General features: G+C 48.5%; 1 protein-coding gene across 3 annotated transcripts in view; it reads left to right on the top strand.

Moving 5' to 3' along the window:
• Window positions 1–21,189, top strand: part of GMDS (GDP-mannose 4,6-dehydratase) — a 479,997-nt gene that overhangs the window by 226,750 nt on the left and 232,058 nt on the right. For all 3 annotated transcript variants that reach the window (XM_033863760.2, XM_073810235.1, XM_033863759.2), the window contains one exon: window positions 543–670. In XM_033863760.2, the coding sequence (XP_033719651.1) occupies window positions 543–670 (128 nt within the window). The remainder of the gene's footprint in view (window positions 1–542; window positions 671–21,189) is intronic.

The raw sequence follows: 21,189 nt of genomic DNA, 5'->3' as shown, positions 1-21,189 counted from the left end.
CTGGATGGCTGTGCAGGTTTCTAAATAAGGGTGATCGCCACTTATGCATTTCTTCTTCGTTTTCTTTACTTACACCCTGGGAGCTAAGTTGCTCTCCTCTCTCTCTCCCCGTGAACCCCAAAATAGTTTTATTAATAGGAATATATGATGTTTATGTTCTTGAAAAAATCAGGGTGGTCTGATTCTGGCATTTCCCTTCGTCCAACCCTGTTGAATTTTCTGTTTAAAAACTGGCATTCCGAGAGCTTTTCTCTGGCTGGGCGCCTGGATCGCATGTTACAGCAGCGAATGCGGAATGCCAAGGCGTCCCCCAAAGACAAATGTTTGTTACGGCAGTGGAGTTGATGTGACACTCAGAGTGAGAGCTCCTTAACTTGTCTGAATGACAGTTAATGGTCTTTTTCGTTTTCTTTTCTTTTGCTATTATTTTAAAGGGGGGAAAAGAATGAAAGAAATGCCCAGAGGCTGAGATTGTGTTTGGTTCACCAAACTGTTAAATGTCAAATGCACTCGACTGATAATGCATCTTTTGTCTCTTTTAGGAGCTAATTTTGTTACTCGAAAAATTAGCCGGTCAGTAGCTAAGATTTACCTTGGACAACTGGAATGCTTCAGCTTGGGGAATCTGGACGCCAAACGAGATTGGGGCCACGCCAAGGACTACGTGGAGGTAGGGACCCTCGCGTTTTGGTCTTTAAGTGCCTGTATCTGCTGGCATCCGGACGCCAGGCCTCGGGGAGAGCTCTCCTGGAGGTGGCGGCAGGTACGCTGGTGCTAATGCAGATGTGTTGAAGCTCACGCTGTGCCCCCTCCCGGCTGGATGGTCAGCGGTGTGTGCAGGCCGTCCCGCACCCCCCTGGAAGGGGGAGACCTCTCACGACCCTTCTTTTAATCATTCAAAATGAAGGTGCCGGTCAGTGGTCTGGATGATGGGTAAAAAGTAAATGGTGTTCCTTCCTTTCTAAAGCGTCTTCCTTGTGCCACTCCCTCATCCCTGCCCAAGACGCACGTAACTAACTGTGAGAGCATCTTGTTATAACAGAACTAGTCCTCAGACCTGCAAGAAATACTGCCTGATTTCAATTTGTATAATCTAAGACCTTCAGATTTACATTATTCTACTAATCACTCCCAGAGTGCTGTTCTTACAGAGCGATTGGTTCAGACTCTGGTTATTACCCCGTGCGCTTGGTAGCCTGTGACTCACACCCGTGATTGTGTCCATTAAACAAAGAGCAAAGAGAGAGATGCTAGTAATAACGCTATTGCAGAACAACGGGTGTAGTTAGAGGGAAATTCAGACTTTCAGTCTTGGGATTTATGTGCTATTAAGTTTTGGTTTGGGTTACGTATGTTACATATATAAGTAGTATGATTTTTCTTTAAAAAAATTATTACCTCTTACCTTGCCGGCATTAGTATGCTTTTAGATATCCGTGGTGATTCTGTGGCCAGACGTGAGGGAGCACGTTGGTGACATTGTGTTTGTCCCGGAGTCTGCTGGTCCTTGTTTAGGTGCTTACAGATTTCCTGTACTCGGGAGACTATTTCTGTCCTCAATGATGCCTCTCTGGGAAACCGGATCTGGTTTCCTAAGCAAACAAGCAGTTCACTTGCTAACCCAGAGGTCAGCTTCAGAGTGTTGTTATTTTTGTGTGTAACAATTAAAAATGTTGCATACTTAAACACCTAATTCTGATTTATATTACAGACGAAAACTTCTGATTTAAAATTTTGAACAACGTAACATTTAGATCATTTAAATGTGTTCTTCTAAACTGTAAATGCAAGGAAGCATTTTATGATAGTCGCCCTTGGATATATTTTAAGAACATTCGTTAAAAATATGTAAGACCATACTTTCAGAAGTAATAAGAAAGTGGGAGAAAGGAGGTGTTAACAAGAGAAGCTGAAACTTCCTTTTGTCTGACCTATATGGTCTTACCTTCTTAAAAATATGAGGCAAGTTTTGTAAAAATAAGTGCATTATTTTCTCAAGAATAGCATTTTGGCATGTAACCTTTGAGCTTCTGCATTTACTTAGAGCCGCACAGAAGGCTCTGTGCGTATCCTTCGTCATCCAAAGTCTTGTTCTTCAGTTTCGGGAACCAAATAGATGAAATTTCATTCTATTTTATTTTATATTTTTGCACTGGGGTACAAAAGAAGTTTGTTATTGGAACTCAGAAATAGATTTTGATAGTGTGAGAAACAGTATATCAAAATGTTAGTAATACTTATTTTTGGTTATGTTTATTTTCTTCTGTATACTTTGGTATTTTCCATATATTGAAATGAGTATGTATAAACTTTTTCAATCAGGGAAAAAGATACATGACATTTTGAAAACAGGCCAGAAAAATTCAACAAAAAGGCATGAGACTGTTACATAAACACATAAGTAACAAGACCACTTTTCGTGAGCTCAGTGGGTCTGCGGGAAGGACCGTGCTGTCATCTCGTCCCCAGATGCCGAGGGTGGCGCTGCTCCTGGGTGTCGCGCAACCCTGGCACAAAGGGCCCACGTTTGCATTTGTTTAACAGGAAAATATTTCAGAAACACTGTGGCTCAAAGACTTCAAAAAGGTCTTCTCAAATGATGTCATTTTGAAGATTCCTTGCCGAGATGTGTCAGTACAGCAGCCGCAGGAGCCAAGATCTCCGGGAGAGTAAGACGTGAGGGTTAAGAGGTTCTGGCTTTTCAGCAAGTGTCACATTTTCAGATTTCACAAACACACATACAAAGTTAAGTCATTCTCGCTGGCGTTCAACACCTGATTTGTTCCACAATACAGGTGGGTTTTGCGTGTTAAGGATTCCCTTGGCTCCGACAGTAACACATGTTGATGCTCTAAAAAGCATTTGCTCACTTACGGGTTCTGAAAGCAGTCGACATTTCATGATTTCTAAAAATGTGTCATCATTAAATAAGAATCCATAGTTCGCTATCTCCATTGCAAGAAACATTACCATCCTTTGCATTTCTAAATATATTAAAATGAGGTTACTTCACAGACTTATGACTGAAAGTAGGTGTGGCCAAAATTAAAATCAACAAGGCTAAGAATGAAAAATGAGAAGCATTGTTTGTTTAAAACACATCTGCATCCTGGCGCTATAATCAGCTTTAGAGTAAAGAAGCCTTGGCCAGCACAGATCAAACAAGTCATAATAGCATCTCATTTACATACGCTTTAATTATATAATCCCTCTCATTTATACGTAAACATGTTGTATTCGTATATCTTTAGGTTAAGTGACTAATACGTTCTTATTTATGGATGAATTTTAATGATGAAGAGTAGAGAGCGTTTGCCAGACTGGGTGTAGGTGATCCCAGCTGGGTCAGTGAGCCTAAGTCTTAACAAGGTTTTTTTTTTTTTTTGCGGTACGCGGGCCTCTCACTGTTGTGGCCTCTCCCGTTGTGGAGCACAGGCTCCGGACGCGCAGGCTCAGCGGCCATGGCTCACGGGCCCAGCCGCTCCGCGGCATGTGGGATCCTCCCAGACGGGGGCACGAACCCGTGTCCCCTGCATCGGCAGGCGGACTCCCAACCACTGTGCCACCAGGGAAGCCCTTAACAAGGTTTTATACATCCATTTATCCATCTGTGAAAAGGGCGTAATAGCCATCCTGTTAAAAGTCAGCACTAACGTGCTATCCATCCCTGATGAGAATCTGTCTCTTCCTTGTAAACATTTTTCCAACAATTTATACAAACCCATTTCCTGTTGCTGATTCAGATTCACTAACTTCTGTTCTTAGTCTTGTTTCCTAGATCAAAATGATTTAAAAATTATTTGAGTGGGTAAGAGGTATTTCAACTTGAAATGAAGAATATAAAAACTATATTAAATTACATGGCGCTTTAGAATAAACAAGTCATGTGCAGTTACATCTTTTATATTATTTTATTAGAAACATTGTTAAAGATGCAGAATTGTTGCATTAATTTTACAGTGAACAGACATATACCCACCACCCAGGTGCTGTAATTAACATCTGCAGTTATTGTTGTGTTTCGAGAAAAAAATGACTATTTAAAAATTGCTGTAGGGCTAATGGCTCGGGGCTATAAATACACAACTTACACAAACACAGGTTTTCAAAAATATGCATTTCTTATGGGATAAGGTCAGTTGACAATCCAAACTTTTAAAATATCTTCATCTTCTTAAATATTTCTGTGCCCTGACCGCAACCTGTTCTCACGCCTGACTCCCATCATGAACTCGGAGCATCAGCTCGTATTCATGAGAGCACGCGGCGCTGTGTGCCACGTCGGGTGAGCTCAGGCAGCCAGCATTGCAGGAGCATTGCACCAGCAGTGCAGCATTGCACCAGCAGTGCAGCAGCATTGTAGCAGCAGTGCAGCAGCATTGCACCAGCATTGCAGCAGTAGTGCACCAGCAGTACACCAGCAGTGCAGCAGCATTGTAGCAGCAGTGCACTAGCATTGCACCAGCATTGCAGCAGCAGTGCACTGGCAGTGCACCGGCAGTGCACCGGCAGTGCACCAGCAGTGCCTGGAACATTGTTCCTTCAGCACCTCTGTGGACTATCTCCCATGGCCGTGGTTCTAGCTGCTACAAATGACCCTGCCCAAAGCCAAACCCTCCTGACAAGACAGTGCTATACTGCATAAAGGTCAGCAGATTTCTTTACTATAAGACCACCTTCTCAGAACTTAGCATATGTGAGCCTGCACTAGGCCTGCTGGGAGTAGTAGAGGGTTTTCCAAACACATCTTACCTTGCCCCGCTTCTAGTGAAAAGTGGGCATTAACATCTAGCAGTGCAGAGTTGGGAAATGGTGCCCTGAGCTTAAATAAAATGAACAGTAGCCGTTTGGCTAAAGAGGTCCCACTGTGGTTGCACCTTGATAGAATTAGCCAGAAAAGATTGAGAGATAAGTTATTGTTAAGGGCTAGGCCACAAGAGTCCTTAAGCTTTTCCACCTACGGGATGGTCCTTTGCTCTTGGGATACACAGGTAATCAAGAGACCCGAGTCTGAGCTCTTTCCAGGACTCTGCAAAAAGCCATTTAAACATATCATGAGGTTCTGCTGCCCACGGCTGACAGGACAGATGCTCCCGAAGAGAAACCTGGCCTAGAGGCAATCCGGGGACTTTCACATTATCAGGGGAGAAGTTTTGAGGTTCATCTGAATTTTAATATATTCCTTTAATTGTTTTCTTTTTGGTCAGGGAGCCCAGATTAGTAATAAAAAGCTACTTTCAGAAATAAAAATAAGAATAATTGCCGGGCTTCCCTGGTGGCGCAGTGATTGAGAGTCTGCCTGCCATGCAGGGGATGCGGGTTTGTGCCCCGGTCCGGGAGGATCCCACGTGCCGCGGAGCGGCTGGGCCCGTGAGCCGTGGCCGCTGGGCCTGCACGTCCGGAGCCTGTGCTCCGCAACGGGAGAGGCCGCAACGGTGAGAGGCCCGCGTATCGCAAAAAAAAAAAAAAAAAAAAAAAAAAAGAATAATTGCCAAATGTTAGGCATGTATTACATGCCAGAAACTTCATATCCATCGTCTTCTATAATGTGCACAAGCCCCCAGACAGGGTGAGTCCGTCCTCCTCTTACAGACGAGGGAGCTGAAGGGACGTGATTGCTCAAAGCCAAGGTGACCACGGAGGTGAAGGCCGCCTGGTCCCCGGCCCGGGCCTGATGCCCGAGCCATACCCCTGACTTAGGCTGAAGTGAGGGCAACAGTGGGATCCGGGTGACTTTCTGTTTCCCGGAGAGACAGAAAATTACCTTCTGTCCTTTTCTCTTTCTGCCACTTGTGGTCCCAGGGCAGGAGGAGTATCTGGCAGTTCAGAGCCACTGAGCTGGCTGTCGGCTCTCCCTGAACCCCTCCCACTGGCTGGATGCATGAGGCCCAGATGCACAGGGTGTGTTTGGGGAAATGAGCTGGGAACCGCCCACCCTCCCTGTTCCTTGGCCGCCAAGTGAGTTGACCTTCAGGACAGCTTTGGTCTCAGCAGGTGACAGAGATCTGGGGGGAGCAGGGGGCCTCTGGCGGGGACGGGAGCCTGGTGACAGAGCTGGGGAGGTGACTGCTGTGTCTCAGGCCCCCTCTCCTCCTCGTGCAGGCTGCTGCTGGCATTTTGCACCTGGTATTAATTCACACAGATCTGGAAGGAAAGGATGCATTTAAACTTCCTGAGATTCTGTGTAAGGGGAAGCTTGCTTGTTGGGACATCTCTTCTTCACACTCAGGAGAGGAGTTTGATTTCCTCTTGGGTTTGCATCTCTAAGAGTCAACGGTACCTGATCCTGTTCTCCAGTCAGACTCCACCCAGCAGACGTGCAGGAAGTCGTAGTTGCCATATTTCCATGGCCAGGTCTTCACGGGTTGGGGATGACACCACGGGAGCAGCCATGCCCCACACCCTATAAACTGCAGGCCCTGTTTACTTCGTTGTGTTAACAAATGAAGCTTCTAGGATGGATATGCCTCAAGTTTTCATCCACAGATAAGTTAGAAACATGGAGGTGGGTGCATTGTGAGATCAGATTTTCCGTGTGTTTTAAAAAGGTAGAATTGAGCATCTGACTTTAAATTAGAAAAGTGGTTCTTGGCAAAGGTGTGTGTGTGTGTCTGTGTGGAGAGAGGAAGAAGAGAGTGTAGGGTGGTGGGCTGCCCTCTCAGAAGACACAGCGCCTGGTGTGTAGACGCCACTCACCTTTTCAGGGGCAGCAGTTAGCTGCAATGAGCAGCATCCTGGCCCCCCCTCCAGGTCACCCCCCTCCCCGATGCTGTGTCAGCATACCCTGCAGGCCACCAAGCAACCACTCGTACCCAAGAAAGTCACGGGTCAGTTCCTGAACATAACCGTGTAAATGGTGGGACTCATTCACTCTTGTCTCAAGTGCCTGGCAAGGGTCCCTCGGCTGCCGTCCCCTCCTCACTGCCTGGCCCTGTCCTTTCTCTGCCCCTCCGCCCTCCCTCCTGTCCCTGCTGGCGCCCGCTTCCTGTCTGCTTCCTCCCACAATGAAATCTGGCTCTTTAATTGTAGTGACAAGACTCCTCATGTGATATGGATGTAATTGCCTCTCAAAGTATGACGTCACCTACGCTTAGTGATGATTTGCAGGAGAAGGCAATGCTCTGGGCTCTTGTTTGGAATAGATACTGTGCAGGAATGAGGTGTTTGACACCTTGACTAAATAGCTTCAAAACAGGATATTGACTTTGTTCCATGTTCTTGATGCCTTATTGTAAAGAATCTTCAAAAGCCACCATCTCTTGGGACCAAATTTCCAAAGGGTTTTCCCACGTAGCCTTCCGAGTCGTTCTAGAGGCCATGGTTGTGTTCTGCCTGCAATCTCAATATGCCCGAGTGGATGAACCTGGGGGCTGTTGAGTGAAGATCCCCTCTCATTTTAGCAAAGAAGATCATGGATGGGGCTTCCACGAAACCCAAATAATTCACAGGTGAAGTTTTACAGAAGCAGAATTATCTGAAGGCAAAACTGAGAAACCATCTGTGAAACAGTCTGCGCTGTTGACGGAAGCCTCATTTGGAAATTATTAGTAAAGATCCTAAAGAAAGAGACGAAATTACTCTGCAGTCCCCCGCTATCTGTGAGCTATGTAAAATATTTGAGATCACTTTTGCTGTATCTTCTCATATTCTAAAGAAAATAGTCGAGCTTAAATCATTGTTCATTACTTCCTGCAGAATCTAAGATCTGAAATCTCGGAGAATAAAATCACTCCTCCACAAACATAGGAAAGGATGTGGTTGGTTATCTTGTGTCTGTCCCTCTCAGCTGCTTGAAGGCACGACTGGATTTTGTTCCTCTTCTAGTTGTGCCTCGCAACCTGCCTGGTACAGAACAGATGCCCCATAAATACTTGAAATGAGTGGAATCTCCCTATGTGATCAGCTCTTTATAAAATTTATGAAAACGAATTTATAGAAAATATGAGATGTGTCTTATTCCCCTTACTATTAACATATTGTTTCCTATACTTAGCATAAGACATTTCCCACTCTTGAGCAAATGTGAATATGCTCTTACCACATTTAGGGTTTAGTTGTTGGATTGACTTGATTCCAGCGAGATGTGTCCAAGCAGTTTTCTCTCTTGCTGCGTGCTGCCGTGAAGGGACGCTGAGCAGCGCTCAGACGTTCTCATTCTGTGGTAAGTTTCCTGATGATCTCTAGATTCTACTATTATTAGACTTTATTCCTATTTTTATTTATTTATTTATTTTTATTCCTGTTTTTCAAAGAAGGATATCTGAGCAGATGGAAAACATAGAAAGAAAGAATGATACATTGGCTCTGACTGACAAGACGAAATTTAGAAATCGCAGAAGTACATTAGTTGACAAGGTCAGGCGCCCTTTGTGTGACTGATAGTGTTGACATCTGCTCCTCCAGGAGCCTCTTCATCTTTGAGCCTCTCACTGTGTTTCCTCTCAGTTTTCAAGAGTGTCATCTGATGCAGGATTCTTCTTGATAGAGCAAGATTTCCATCACAGATTCTGTTGTTTTGGAAACTTTCTCTCTCCATTCCTTCCCCTCCCCCGACCCCCACACACACACACACACACACACACACACACACACACACACACACACACACACACACTCTCACACACTCATCAGTAGTAGCTCACTTTCTAATGATCCATCTTTGTTTTTAAATACATGTAAAAGTTGACTTAAAGATTCGTAGGCAGAGTTTTTTAACAGTAGCTGTGGAAGATCTCTGTGAAGGAAGGAGGATGGTCCTGCAGGATCTTTATGTTCTCCGAGTGCCACGTCCTTTCCTCCCCATGTTCAGAGCACGGATGCAGGTGTCCAGGTCTGCCCTCAGCTGCTGGCTCACCTGTGCGTGGAGTGTGGCAGCCCCGCTGCCGGGTGAGGGTTGCCTGGGCGGAGCCTGGGAGGCAGGTTGCATTCCTGGCAGGTCCACACAGTCCCCACACTCCCCCCGGGCGTGGCAGTGGCACCTCCGTCCTGCTCACCTGCGCAGGCGCAGAGATCAGAATCCCGGGCTTCATGGTTTCATATGCTTTTTCTTATAGTGCCTCCTTTGGGTCAAGAATTACTTGCTGATTTTCACTGGATCTTAAATTTCAAGTTTGCAAACAAAATACAAAGCGCTTTCACTGGACCTTTTTTTTTTTAAAGCTCTGAAGGTTATCCTCTTGTGTTTGTGTAGTGCTTTATCACTTACAACTTCGGATTTGATTCTCCTGACAGATGTCAGCCCACGGTTAGGAGAGCAGGAATTACTATTTGCATTTTTTACAGGAAAAAGGCTGGCTTTGAAGGGAGGTGCCCTGGCCTTCCAACGGCAGGTTCCAGCCAGGCCCCTGACTGTGACCCGCACTGCGTTTCAGGGCGGCTTCTTGGTACATTTAGTCCTTCTTGTGAGATGTGACAGCTATTGTTTTCACTGGCCTCCAGCGTTGACCCTCACCAGGAATTAGGGATAAACCAGCATTTGTGCCGCTGGCTTTAGGGCCTCCCCTGCCCTGTGAGATGGAGCCCAGTTCCGAGGAACTGGGTTAGGAAGAAGCTGCAATATCTGAGGACCCCGAGTTAAAAGGCTATAGCTCCACGTTCTGAGCGGAGACTTCCGCTGCAGTGAGTATTAGTTTAGTAGTTGTACAATCATGTAATTTGGAGAAAGTATCAGCTCTGTACAGGAAATACAGGTTTAACAGAAATCATTTCATTTGATCCTTATCTTCAAAAAACCTGAAGTGAGAAGTTGGAAGAAAGGACCTAGGTGGCTTGAATTCCACCGCCTGCTGTCAGCGGTGGCTGAAAGCCTCATTGTCGTGAACTGTCTGCCTGAGGCTCTGGGAAACCAAAGCATCAGGGAACGGCTGAGCCAAGTGAGTCACCTGCTGAAATGAGCCCTAACGAGGTCCCGGTGTGGGACCTCAGGAGGCTCGTGGGCTCGAAGAGGCTGCGGAGGCTTAGGTGACATTCCTGTCGGGTCCTTCCTGGCTTGCAGGGCTCTGGCCCTCCCCTCCTTCCCTCCCTCCTCCTCTGGGCCCCGCCCTTCCCCTTCTCTCAGGTGGTGGGGATCTAAACCCCCGCCGAGAGCGTCTCTGATGGGTCACCAGCATCTGGAGTGGGAAGCCCTGGCTCTGCGCCCCAAGGCCTCTTGCAGCAGCGGGAGCCTCCAGGGTCCCGGCTGGCGCTTGACCGCGCTGGGCACGCGTGAACCGCCTTCTCCCGCCAAGAGGTGGCTGCCGGCCTCCCCTCCTTCCTGCAGTAGCTAAAGCCTCCTGATCTGATCGGGAAGGGCTGCCATTCAAGGAAACCATGATAATCACGTGAGCTCGCGTTCAGCAGGTGAAAGGACGGTGTCTGCAGCTCATTTCCCATCTCCGTAGTGGGTTGGAGGAGCGGCCAGCCTGTGTGGGAATAACTGGGAAACCAGAATCTCCTGGACGGCCCTTTATTTTTAACCTGCTCTATGTGTCAGTTGTTGTTTTAAAGAAAAGACCTTTCTCTGAATCTGAAATGCTGTTCATTCAAATACATGTTTAGCCTTTATTTCCAAGTTTAAGACCTTACTGAGTACTGAATGTATAAACTACTTGACACTTTTTAGAAGCTGACTTTCACAGCAGTCTCGTGAGATAGACGCTATTATCCTTCTTCCTCCAAAATAAGCCTTGGAGAGAGAATAGCTCAGTTTGTCTCTGACCAGCACCCGAGGGCTGAGAGCCTGCCTTGTGCCGGCTTGGACGGGCTCCCATGTCGGCTCTGCTGCCGGCCGGCCGCCTCTGAAGCACAGAGACCATCGTCCTTCTCCTTACGGCCAGCAGCAGCGTCTCCACTGCGGAGCCAAGGCTGGTGACTGGAGTGCGGCACTCGAGGTCCTGTCCCACCTGAGGCTGCCGCGCCTGCGCCCGTCGGGTCGGGGGCTGAACCTCACCTGGCCCCTGCAGCGGCCTTCACCGGGCTGGCTGGGCCGCCTTCACACGCACGCACACGCACGCATCCTCCACGTCTGGCCTCCACGCTCACCCTTGCTTGCAACGCACGGAGCCTTCAGAGCACCTGAAGCAGGGGCACCGAAACGGGATGGACTCAGACCAGAGCAGCCTCGTTGGTCCATCTAGTTTAGAAGCAACTGATGCAGCCCCTTCCTCTGGCAGGTGAAGCCCTTCATTCCTCAGAGACGTTCACTGACTTGAAACAGTTCAGTCTCAACACGGCTGCAGGCCCCCGTGGTCTTTCCGCTGTGGCTTCCAGTGGATCACGTGGCCAGCGAGAGTGCTGCGTGACGCCTTAGCCATTCACGCGGAGACGGTCCCCCGGGTGCTTCCCTGTCACTTAGGAGCCACACTCAGCCGCAAGTGACGGGGGCCTGCGGGGGCTCCTCTCTCCTCACGGCCTGGAGTCCACGCTGCGACCCTTGCGTCTCCCGTGACCCACGGCGGCAGCAGCAGTGGCCACCCCCGTGGCCTGTGCCCTGGCTGGGAAGAAGAGAAGGCCGCGGACTTACGGTGAGCCCTGGCCTGTGGCCGTTCTGCTCTGCAAGGGAAGGGGCTCGTAGGGCCAGGTTTTCACTCGCAAAGACTCTCTCTCTGGTCGAAGGTGGGAGGGGACGCTGCAGGGGGTACCTGCCCGCCCCACGTGGTGTCGCAGGGGGCCTGGCTCTGCACTGGCCCCGGGCACGAGGCTCTTGGCCCGCCCGGCCCCTGACCCGTGTCCGGCGCGGTCTCACCCCCTCCCAGGACCTGTGTCCGGTGCCGCCCCACGTGGGCTTCGTGTGGTCGTGACAGTGGTGTAAAGTAGACAGCGAGCAGTCGGGGTGCAGAGCGTGTGTGGCCTCTTCAGCCTTGGCTTAACAGGCTCCCGGTTTTGTTTGATGGCAGCTCGTGGGTGCTCAGTCCAACACAGATCGCGTGCGATTGGCTTCTCACCCTGTAGCACTGCCTGTGAAGAGCTGCTGGCAGCTCGCGGCCGTCAGGCGACCGTGCGGATCTCGGCCTGCACCTCCTGTGTCGTTTGCCCTCTCTCGTGCTCCCTGCCACCCCGTGTTGGTGTCGATGGGACACCATGCGGAGCCGTGCTTGTACTCACGTGAATCTCCTGTGAGCTCTCCGTCTTGCCGTACCTGCACTTCTGTGTTCGCCCGTCCCTGCTTTTCCGGATTTTATAAAGAAACGGGGCGTCCCTCAGCGGAACCAGCTGGCTGGGGCTCCTGTCCCTGAGCAGCCGCGTGCGCGCTGTAGCCAGCCGGCCCTGCAGTCTCTGAGCGCTGCTGCTACACTGGTGGCCTCGGAACTCAGCTGGGGTGATGGGAAAGTTGCACTAGAGGCTGCTTTCAAGTCTAAAGTTTGCAAGGTGACAAAAGGCATGTTATTGTCATTTTTGACATAGTAGTAGTAGTTTTCTCTGTAACTGAAATATAGTCTTTTAAAAAGAATTACACCATTGTGTTCTTTGAGGAGGAAAACTTGCTTCTACAATTTCTTGTAGATAGTGGGCTACCAAGTTTGCCTGCCAGCCACCTGAGGTGACTGTGGATGGAATCGACATGTTTGCAGCAATACAAGTTTTCTTAAATTAGGGTCAGCTAACAATAGTTTTTTTTTCCATTGAGATCTGGTTGGCGTGTAACATTGCATTAGTTTCAGATGTACAGCATAAAGATTTGATACTTGTATATCTTGCAAAATGATCACCACGATAAGTCTAGGTAACACCTGTCACCTTGTATAGTTACAGTTTTTTTTCTTATGATGAGAACTTTTAAGCTCTACTCTTAGCAGCTTTCAAGTATGCAACACAGTGCTGTTAACTGTAGTCACCCTGCGGTGCGTCACATCCCCGGAACTGGACGGTTGTGCCTTTTGACCCCCTTCTCCCCCTTCGCTCGCCTTTTACTACGACTCCTCCCCCACACCGGCAGCCACCAACCTGTGCTCTGTTTTGATGAGCTCCGTTTTCTGCTTGCTGTATTTCTTAGGTTTCTCTCATAGGAGTGAGGTCAGACAGTATTTGTCTTTCTTTGTCTGATTTATTCACTTAGGATAATGCCCTTCAAGTCCATCCACGTCGCTGCAAATGGAAAGATTTCCTTCCTTTTGTGGCTGAAAAATATTCCGTTTTTTGTTCATATCTACATATGAGCTATAGGATATATATTAACCAGTTTTCAAAAAGGATCATGTAGCAACAATAATCAAATTAACAATAAATAATAACAGTAAGTTTTATAACTGAAGGAGTCTCTCTACTCAGTTCCTATTTTGTGTGACAGGAGAGAAGGTAAATCTGCTTATTAAAGGTGATTTCTTTCAGTGCAGGCAGAGATCACCTGGCATCGAATATATTTCCACAGGTGAATGTGCACATGGAGGTGAAATTCTGTATTTTTTTTGTAACATTCCTATATTTCGAAAATGTTCTGACCAAATGTGCACTTACTTTTCATTTTCTGAAATGCTACTTTTTAACATAACATCATTGTTTCTAGAAACAAATCAAAAGGTTTTGTTCATCCCTCGCTCTGCCCCCCTCCCACCCCCGCCAGTATCACAGTGCAGCTCAGATACACAAGCTGTGGAGAGAGGAACACCCTCAGGGCATCTTTTTCTCTTTCTTTGTGGGTATCATGTTTATTAAGGGGTGGGCACTACTTTTCACAAATTTTACTACATAAGATAAATTTAAAGTGCTTAACATAATGCCTAGCACGTAGAAAGGACTCAATTTTCGTTGCTTCTTTTTAGTGATTAGGAGTGATAAACCCTGGAAGAATAGGACTGTGAAATCTCTGATCCTTCCCCTCAGTTTAAACCATGTAGCCTCAGACTTAGCACTTTTTAGGAAGGGTTTGGAGACATTCCAGGAAACTCCGCCCAGGGAGTTCGTTGTTTGTGGTGTTTGCCCCAGACCTCGCTGAGCCTGAATGCGCCGCCTGAAGGGGCACACAGGTGGGGGGAATGCTCATTTTTAATTTCAAGAGGAGGAGAAAAGTTAAAAATTGAGGCCGATAAAAGTTAATGAGGAACATTTAAATCTTTTAATGGGTCACTTTATGTCGCGAGTCAGAGTGGTTACTGCTGTTACTGTACATGTGCGGCATTGTCCTTTGTCTGCGGTAACTCTGTTCCCTGGAAAATGAGCCAGTGCGACGGGGAAGGCGCGTCCCTCTCCTGACGATGGCTTGTTCTTTTGACGAGCTCCACGGTTTTTTTTTAAATGGTGGAAAGAACAGGCACAAGGAAATGAAAATATAAAGGTTTGGGGTTTTTTTTTTTGCCATTTTCCCTTATTTGACAGATGACTAAATAAAACAGTTAGCAGCAGGAGAGAGCATTTCTGTCTCTTTGTGCTTAAAATTTTATTCGGGTATGGGAAACATGCCCCGAACCCAGAGGGTACACTTAACATGCCAGTTTTCATTTGAGAAGAATTACTTTTCCACGGTCGGTGTTCAGGGATGCAGCCTCACTCCACATACAGTGTTAATGGTCCAAAGACAGGGCAGCTGAACTTTCTGATGGGCTTTCCTTGGGAGACATTAGCATGTCCCTGGAGACGGCTTCCCAGCTCTGGTTAGTCAAATCTGTATGTAGGGAAAGCTTATGACTTTTAGAAACGTTACTCTTGGACGGCCCGTCTATTACCCAGATCAAATATGTGATGTGCACTGCTGTTTTCTCTGTGTTAGACGTGAACTAGACCTTCACTGTACCCACCTGCAGAGCCCAGGCTCAGGGAGCACGTCGTGCACTGGACCACCTTGAAGGAGGTGCTTCTGTCACTGGGATGAATAAATAAGGCAGAGCATCTTCACACAGGGATCAGTCACCACGACAGTCATAAATGTGGAACAATTCTAGGTACTGGTTCATGTAGTGAGCTTTTTTTTTTTTTTTTTTTGCGGTACGCGGGCCTCTCACTGCTGTGGCCTGTCCCGTTGCGGAGCACAGGCTCCGGACGCGCAGGCTCAGCGGCCATGGCTCACGGGCCCAGCCGCTCCGCGGCACGTGGGATCCTCCCGGACCGGGGCACGAACCCGCATCCCCTGCATAGGCAGGCGGACTCTCAACCGCTGCGCCACCAGGGAAGCCCCTGTAGTGAGCTTTTTTGTGGTAAAATTAATCAGTTGCCCTTTCTTCAGAGTTATCAGTGATTTTCCTTAAAAACACAGTACCAATTTTTCCATAGCAATTTTTTTAAAGCTAAAACTCAATTATTCTGAGAAATATTCTATCATATTTCGTAGAGGGCAGTAACCTCATGAGCTGTTTTAGTAAAATAAAATAGGTGCGTGTGGAACTTATCTCTAAATGGAGCGTGAAATCTTGTGGGTCTCTCCCTGGCGTTTTCTCGGCCTGTGTGGCCTGACTCAGAAGGGTCGTGTGCTGTCAAGAGCAGCCCCGCCGCCCGGTCTTGCGTCCTCAGCCTTGTGCTGCTACCTCGAACTGTGGAGCCTGAAACACTCACTCTATCACTCCAAGTCTTGCCTTTCTCATCCTCACAGTGAGGGGCTAGAGCCGTATGCGCTGTAAGGTTCAGAATCTGAGAATAAGCACTTTTTCCATAAAAGTCTAATTACCATCTAGTATAAAATTCATATTGTTTTCAATGGTGCAGAGTATGCTTTGGTGTTTTGACATTGTGAAATCCCTAAATGAAACATAATTCATGCAGCCCAATGTCATCTTTTTTTTTTTTTTCAATTTTCCTGAGTTAGTCTAGACTAATTTAAGCTAACATTTATTTCTGTTTCCATACCAGGGTAAGAGATGATATAGCGTGTGACTCTCCAATAGAAATAATTGGATAATAATAATAATTCAAGCCACACGTGCAAGCCATTTAATCTTATATAATTTAAAATTTTCTAGCAGCCACATTTGAGAACGTAAAAAGAAACAGGTGAAATTAATTTTAATAGTGTATCTAACCCATTATATCCAATATACCATTTAAGTGTGTTAAAACTGCACAATGTTATCAAGACATTTTACACTCTTTATCGTCTTCTGTACTCAGTCTTCACAACCCGGTATATACCTCACACTTTACAGGTTGGCCACATTGAGGTCACACCGCGAGCTGACCTGCCGTGGCGAGCGCTGCACCGGGACTCTGTAGATTCGTGGGTTTCGAGTCTGCCTTCTCACGCAGAGCTGCATATTTTAAAACCAGCTCTTACGTGTGTGGAAGCCTGAAGAAGGGCATCCATGAGAAAAGAAAACCTGGATGCTCGTAGAAGGCCGTCGTTTGGGATGAGCAGTTTGTACTTTTTCTCTGTGGTAATCGTGTGACTTGACAGTCGGTGGCCTGTCCTTGTCCCACTGAGGAGCAGATGGGGTCACGGCCAGGCTGTCCCTGCTGCAAGAGGGGGCAGGCACAGGATTCTCTTTCCAGTCTTTTCCCAGCACCGGCAAGGCCACAAGTGCATGACTTCAACCTTCTTGGGGGCAGCAGCCGCGCAAGAATGGCCGTGACACCAAGGGCGCCGGTAACAAGGAAGGCAGCTCAAGCCTTAGAGCAGATCCTTTTGCAATCCAGAGAATCCCGGAGTTTTTTTACCTAAAGGACCTTAGAAAGGATGTAGTTGTTGACACAGGATTAACTGTAAGAAAGGAGCATATATCTTTGGGTCTTTGATTTAGGCCAGACAGATTCACTGTGACTCTGTTCTTTCAGACAGGTAATTCAGAGGGAGGAGGAATCCCAGTTGTCAGGTGGAATTCTGGGCTAACTTACTTTACTTTACAAGTGCTTTAACTTCACAGTAAGGATCCATTTAACGTTGGAGAACGTTTTAGCTGCACCTTTCTGTATGGTTCTGAGGACTGCCAAACTTTGCTAGTTACAAGCTCCAAACGTCTGTTTAAAAGGAACGTCGTAAGCTCGTGGTGTGCTCTCTTTGTTCTTAGGGGCAGCAGTACACGTAAATCAAACACTTGTAGCTTTACTGGTGTGACTAACAGCCTAGGTTTTCAGTGAGTCCATGTCATTCTTTCCATTTACACAGCATCTTTTTCGGTAAGGATCTCAAACCTTTTTTTGGAAGAAGTTGGTATAGTTTTCCCAATTACAGAGATGTGGATGTTTTAACTCCCCTGGGGCGAAAATGGCTTGCCTTTAGGGTCAGCCAGGAGTCTGGGGGCAAATCTGGGATTTTACCCCAAGACTCCTGATTCTGGGATTTCCGCTCTCAATTTTAGTTATTTAAAAATATGAAGAGGCAGGATACTGCAGCTCATTCCAGTGCACGCCCAACCACGTGTGAGCAAATAGCCACCGCAAAGCCCACCTTCTCCGTGGCCCCTCCTGCAGCCTCAGAACCGAGGGGCAGACACCTCATGCTTTGCCAGGTGCTTATGGGAGCGTCAGAGTGGTGACCCGAAGCAGCGGGTCAGGAAGCAGGAGACGCGGCTGAACAGAAGGGTCCCCTTCCAGGACCCTTGCTGCTTTCTGGGTAGTCGTGTCAGCTGGGTGGTGATATCAGAATGACACAGTCTTTATTGAAGTTGATGTCATAACTCAAATTACATGTATCTCACAGAAAACTCTTCATTCCAATAAATATTTTTTACCAAAAGAAAATCAGAACAAAACTGGTCAACTCATCAACTACTTGGCGAAGAGAAACCTTAGATGGAACTTGTAAGTGAAAAATATAAGAAAAGGAATGTATAAAAAACGGTATTGTCCTCTTACTGATGGGTGGTGTCTCTAATATGCAGGCATACAACATACTATTTATAACTCCATGTTGATTGAAAATTTTGTTTGTGTTTTTGTAAGTGTACCCCCCCCCCAAGGCCACGCTGGCTCACGGGGGAGGGTGGCTTTCACGTTCGTCCTGTGACTGCCCTGCTTTGTACACGGGAGCAAGTCGTGGACATTTGCTCTGTGAGATGACTGGCCTGTTCATCTGGGAAAATAAAGACTCCACGTCCTGTAAGAAAGGTGTTCTTCTGGTTTAGTTAAAAGCCCCCTTTAAGGTAGACCGTTCCTAGGAGAGTTTGTTTTACTTCCCTTATTTCACCACTATGTGGCCCAAAGTATGTATTCAGTCTTTGATTTCTTTCTTTTTAAGTTTAGTTTATTGAAGTATAGTTGATTTACAATGTTGTGTTAATTTCTGCTGTACAGCAAAGTGACTCAGTTATACATATATATATTCTTTTTCATATTCTTTTCTGTTATGGTTTATCACAGGATATCGAATATAGTTCCCGTGCTATACAGTAGGACCTTGTTGTTTATCCACAGTTTTTGGTTTCTTAAAACTTTTAGAAGTTTTTAGAAAGTTCTGTCTATTCATAGGTCACAATATATCGCTTTTGCCAGATTTGTTTCTTTGTTAAATTCTCCTAAAATTCAGCTTTGGAAAACTGGTATGTGGGACCGTGTGGCCCTTGGCTTGCCATCTCCCCACACCCCCCAGTCATATGGAGCTTTAGGCCGTCTGGGTGCTTGGGGGGGCAGTTAAAGTTAATGCAGTTGCGTGCAGCATCTTCCCCAGAAGCCCATGGTCAAACCCGAGAGAAACCACGTGCACACCAGGAGATGCTGCTGGGTGGGCTCGTGGCCCAGACCCGCGGATGGAGCAACCCAGCCTCATCTTCCTGCTCATAAGTGACGGGGGCAGGGAGGGCTCCTGACAGCTTTTCTGTGCGTCCAAGCAGGGTCGCTGCGCCCCGCCCTGCCTGCTCCCCCAGGTGTGGCCGCAGTGAGTATGCGTGAGCCCCACCTCAGGTGCTTGCTGGTCCCCGCCCGCGTGGGGCTGGGCACACGGGTGACGAGTGACAGGGGCCTTGTGGCCACACTTCAGGGAGCCTTGGACCCCCGGAGGCCACGGGCCTGCTGAGATTAGGAGGCGGCTGCCGGAGGGCCGAGTCCCCTGCTCCCCAGCACTGGTGGGGGGGGGTAGGGGGCAGGAACCCTGGGACGTGCACACCCAGGATGTGTATACCCGGGTCATGTACACCCAGGACGTCTACACCCGGGTCGTGTACACCTGGGATGTGTATACCCAGGACGTCTACACCCGGGACGTGTATACCCAGGTCGTGTGCACCCAGGTTGTGCACAGCTGGGACGTGTATACCTGGGACATGTACACCCAGGATGTGTATACCCATGTCGTGTACAGCCAGGACATGTACACTGGCTCATGCCCACCTGGGACATGTGCACCTGGGACGTGTGTACCCGGGTCATGTACACCCAGGACATGTACACCTGGGATGTGCTCACGCGGGTGGTGTACACCCGGGACGTGTATACCTGGGGTGTGTACAGCCAGGACGTGTGCACCCGGGTTGTGTACACCCAGGACGCGCATCCCCGGCGGCTGCAGCTTGTGGGCCTGGAGGATGTGCAGCATTGCTCAGCTGGACTCCACAATCCCCAGCTTCCCCAGAATCTCCGAGAAACTAGAATATCATAGAGATGTGAAGGCTTAGATTTCAAGAGCAGTGAACAGGTGTATTCAGATAACTTTGACTTTAGATTTCTTTTTTAAAGTCGTAAAAATTAGAATAGGCTTCAATGACAAAACAAAGGCATCTCTGGCTGTTTAACTGACAGCAGTTTGGGTTCTGGTTTGGCCTAAATCGTACCTAGGACTCTGAGGGATTCGCGGACTTCCCAGCGCCCGGGCACCCAGAGGACCCTCCTCCCACGCGTGCTGCTCGCCGCACAGCGCTGTCCATCAGCTTCACCCCGAGTCCAGCCCCAGCGCTGTGGCTGTGCGCACCCATTGTTGCAGTGTCAGTCACCAGGGGTTCCGAGTGAAGAGCGCTGTGTCTCCGGGAGCAGCATCTCCAGGCGTGCAGCGGGGACAAGGCGATGCGTGCTTTCCATGCCCGGTGAGGGTGGCGGAGGCGCATGCGCAGACGCAGGGTTCCCGCTCCTGCCCTCGGGCGCCCAGACACCCCGGCGGGCCCTTCCCACCACTCACACCCAGAGCCGTGTGCCGGTGCTGTGGGCAGGTGCGCAGGTGAGCTCCTGTCCTCCTGCGTCCCGTGTCCGGCAGCGCCGCACCTGCGTCTTCAGCACCGGGGGGCCCAGGTAAGACGTGGGGAGAGCTGGACTGCAGCCCTGCAGAATAAGCGTCTCATCCCCGTTTGGCCGATGAAGCAACGGTGCGCAGTTTGGCCAAGCAACTTGCCCGGGGAGCGTGGAGACGCCGCCCCGGACGCTGAGGGCGGGGCACGTGCGGGCCTGCTAACCTCTCGTGCCCTTGTCCCCTTTCCTCTGCTTCCAACCCGGTTTCCTACCGTCGTCCCCCTCGGGGAGCGTAGATTTGCCTCTGATGGGTTTCTGACACTTTCCTTTGTTAGCTGCCCATTCCGTGTGACATGGGCCAGGACGAGCTCCGGGGCTGTCACCCTCCAGGGAGGGAGCAGAGCCCCCAGCAGTCAGAGGCTCCACCCGGGGCCGTGGCTGGCATCTGCACACCCTTATTTGGCAGTTGGGTCACCGTCCTGGTGTGTGGGCCGTGCCCACAGCAGAGTGTCGAGGCCTTAGCCAGGAGAGGCCTTCCCAGGACAGATACAAATTTATTCGTTAAAATTGCTGACTCCTTTGTCTTTGTTTCATCAGATGACTACGCCTTCTTTGACTTACTCTGTCTGCCTGAAAAAAATCAGCATGGGAAATCAGCGTGGGAAATCCATCAGCCAAAAGCTGACCAGGGGTGTCATCCCGGGGCTTCTCCCGCAGGTGGGAGCGAGGGAGGGCCAGGCCGGCTGGCTCCCCAGCCAAGGCAGCCTGCGGGGAGTCCCCCTCTTCCCAGAGATAAGGCCTGGGCTCCCTGCGCTGCCGCCAGCAGCCAGCTGTTTCAGGAGCCCTTTTCTCTCATCCAAGATTGTTTCGTTTTGTACAACTTCATGTTATTTGAATCTTAGATTTTTTGAAAATGGCTTTCTCAGAGGCTGTTCTCTTCTGCACCGTTTGTCCTGCGGCCCTCGGAAGTCTGGAGGTCCTGTCCTCATGTCACGTGTTCTACACTCAACAGCGCTTTTCTGTTCTGAGCTTGCCCTCCTCCCCAAAGCTGAAATAAATCAAAGTTGGTGGAGACTCAGTCGCAATAAATCAAGGCCTGTCCAGAACTGGAGCCTGCCCAGTCAAAATGTCATAGCTTGGCTTTCACTGAGGATTAATTAAAGGCCTGATATAAAGCCCAGATGTGCTTCAGGAGAGCAG

The sequence above is a fragment of the Tursiops truncatus genome, chromosome 10 (genome assembly GCF_011762595.2).
Source record: "Tursiops truncatus isolate mTurTru1 chromosome 10, mTurTru1.mat.Y, whole genome shotgun sequence".
In the NCBI taxonomy this organism is placed as follows: Eukaryota; Metazoa; Chordata; class Mammalia; order Artiodactyla; family Delphinidae; genus Tursiops; species Tursiops truncatus.
Note: the sequence above shows the minus strand (reverse complement) of the source record. Positions and strands in the feature narration are given on the sequence as shown.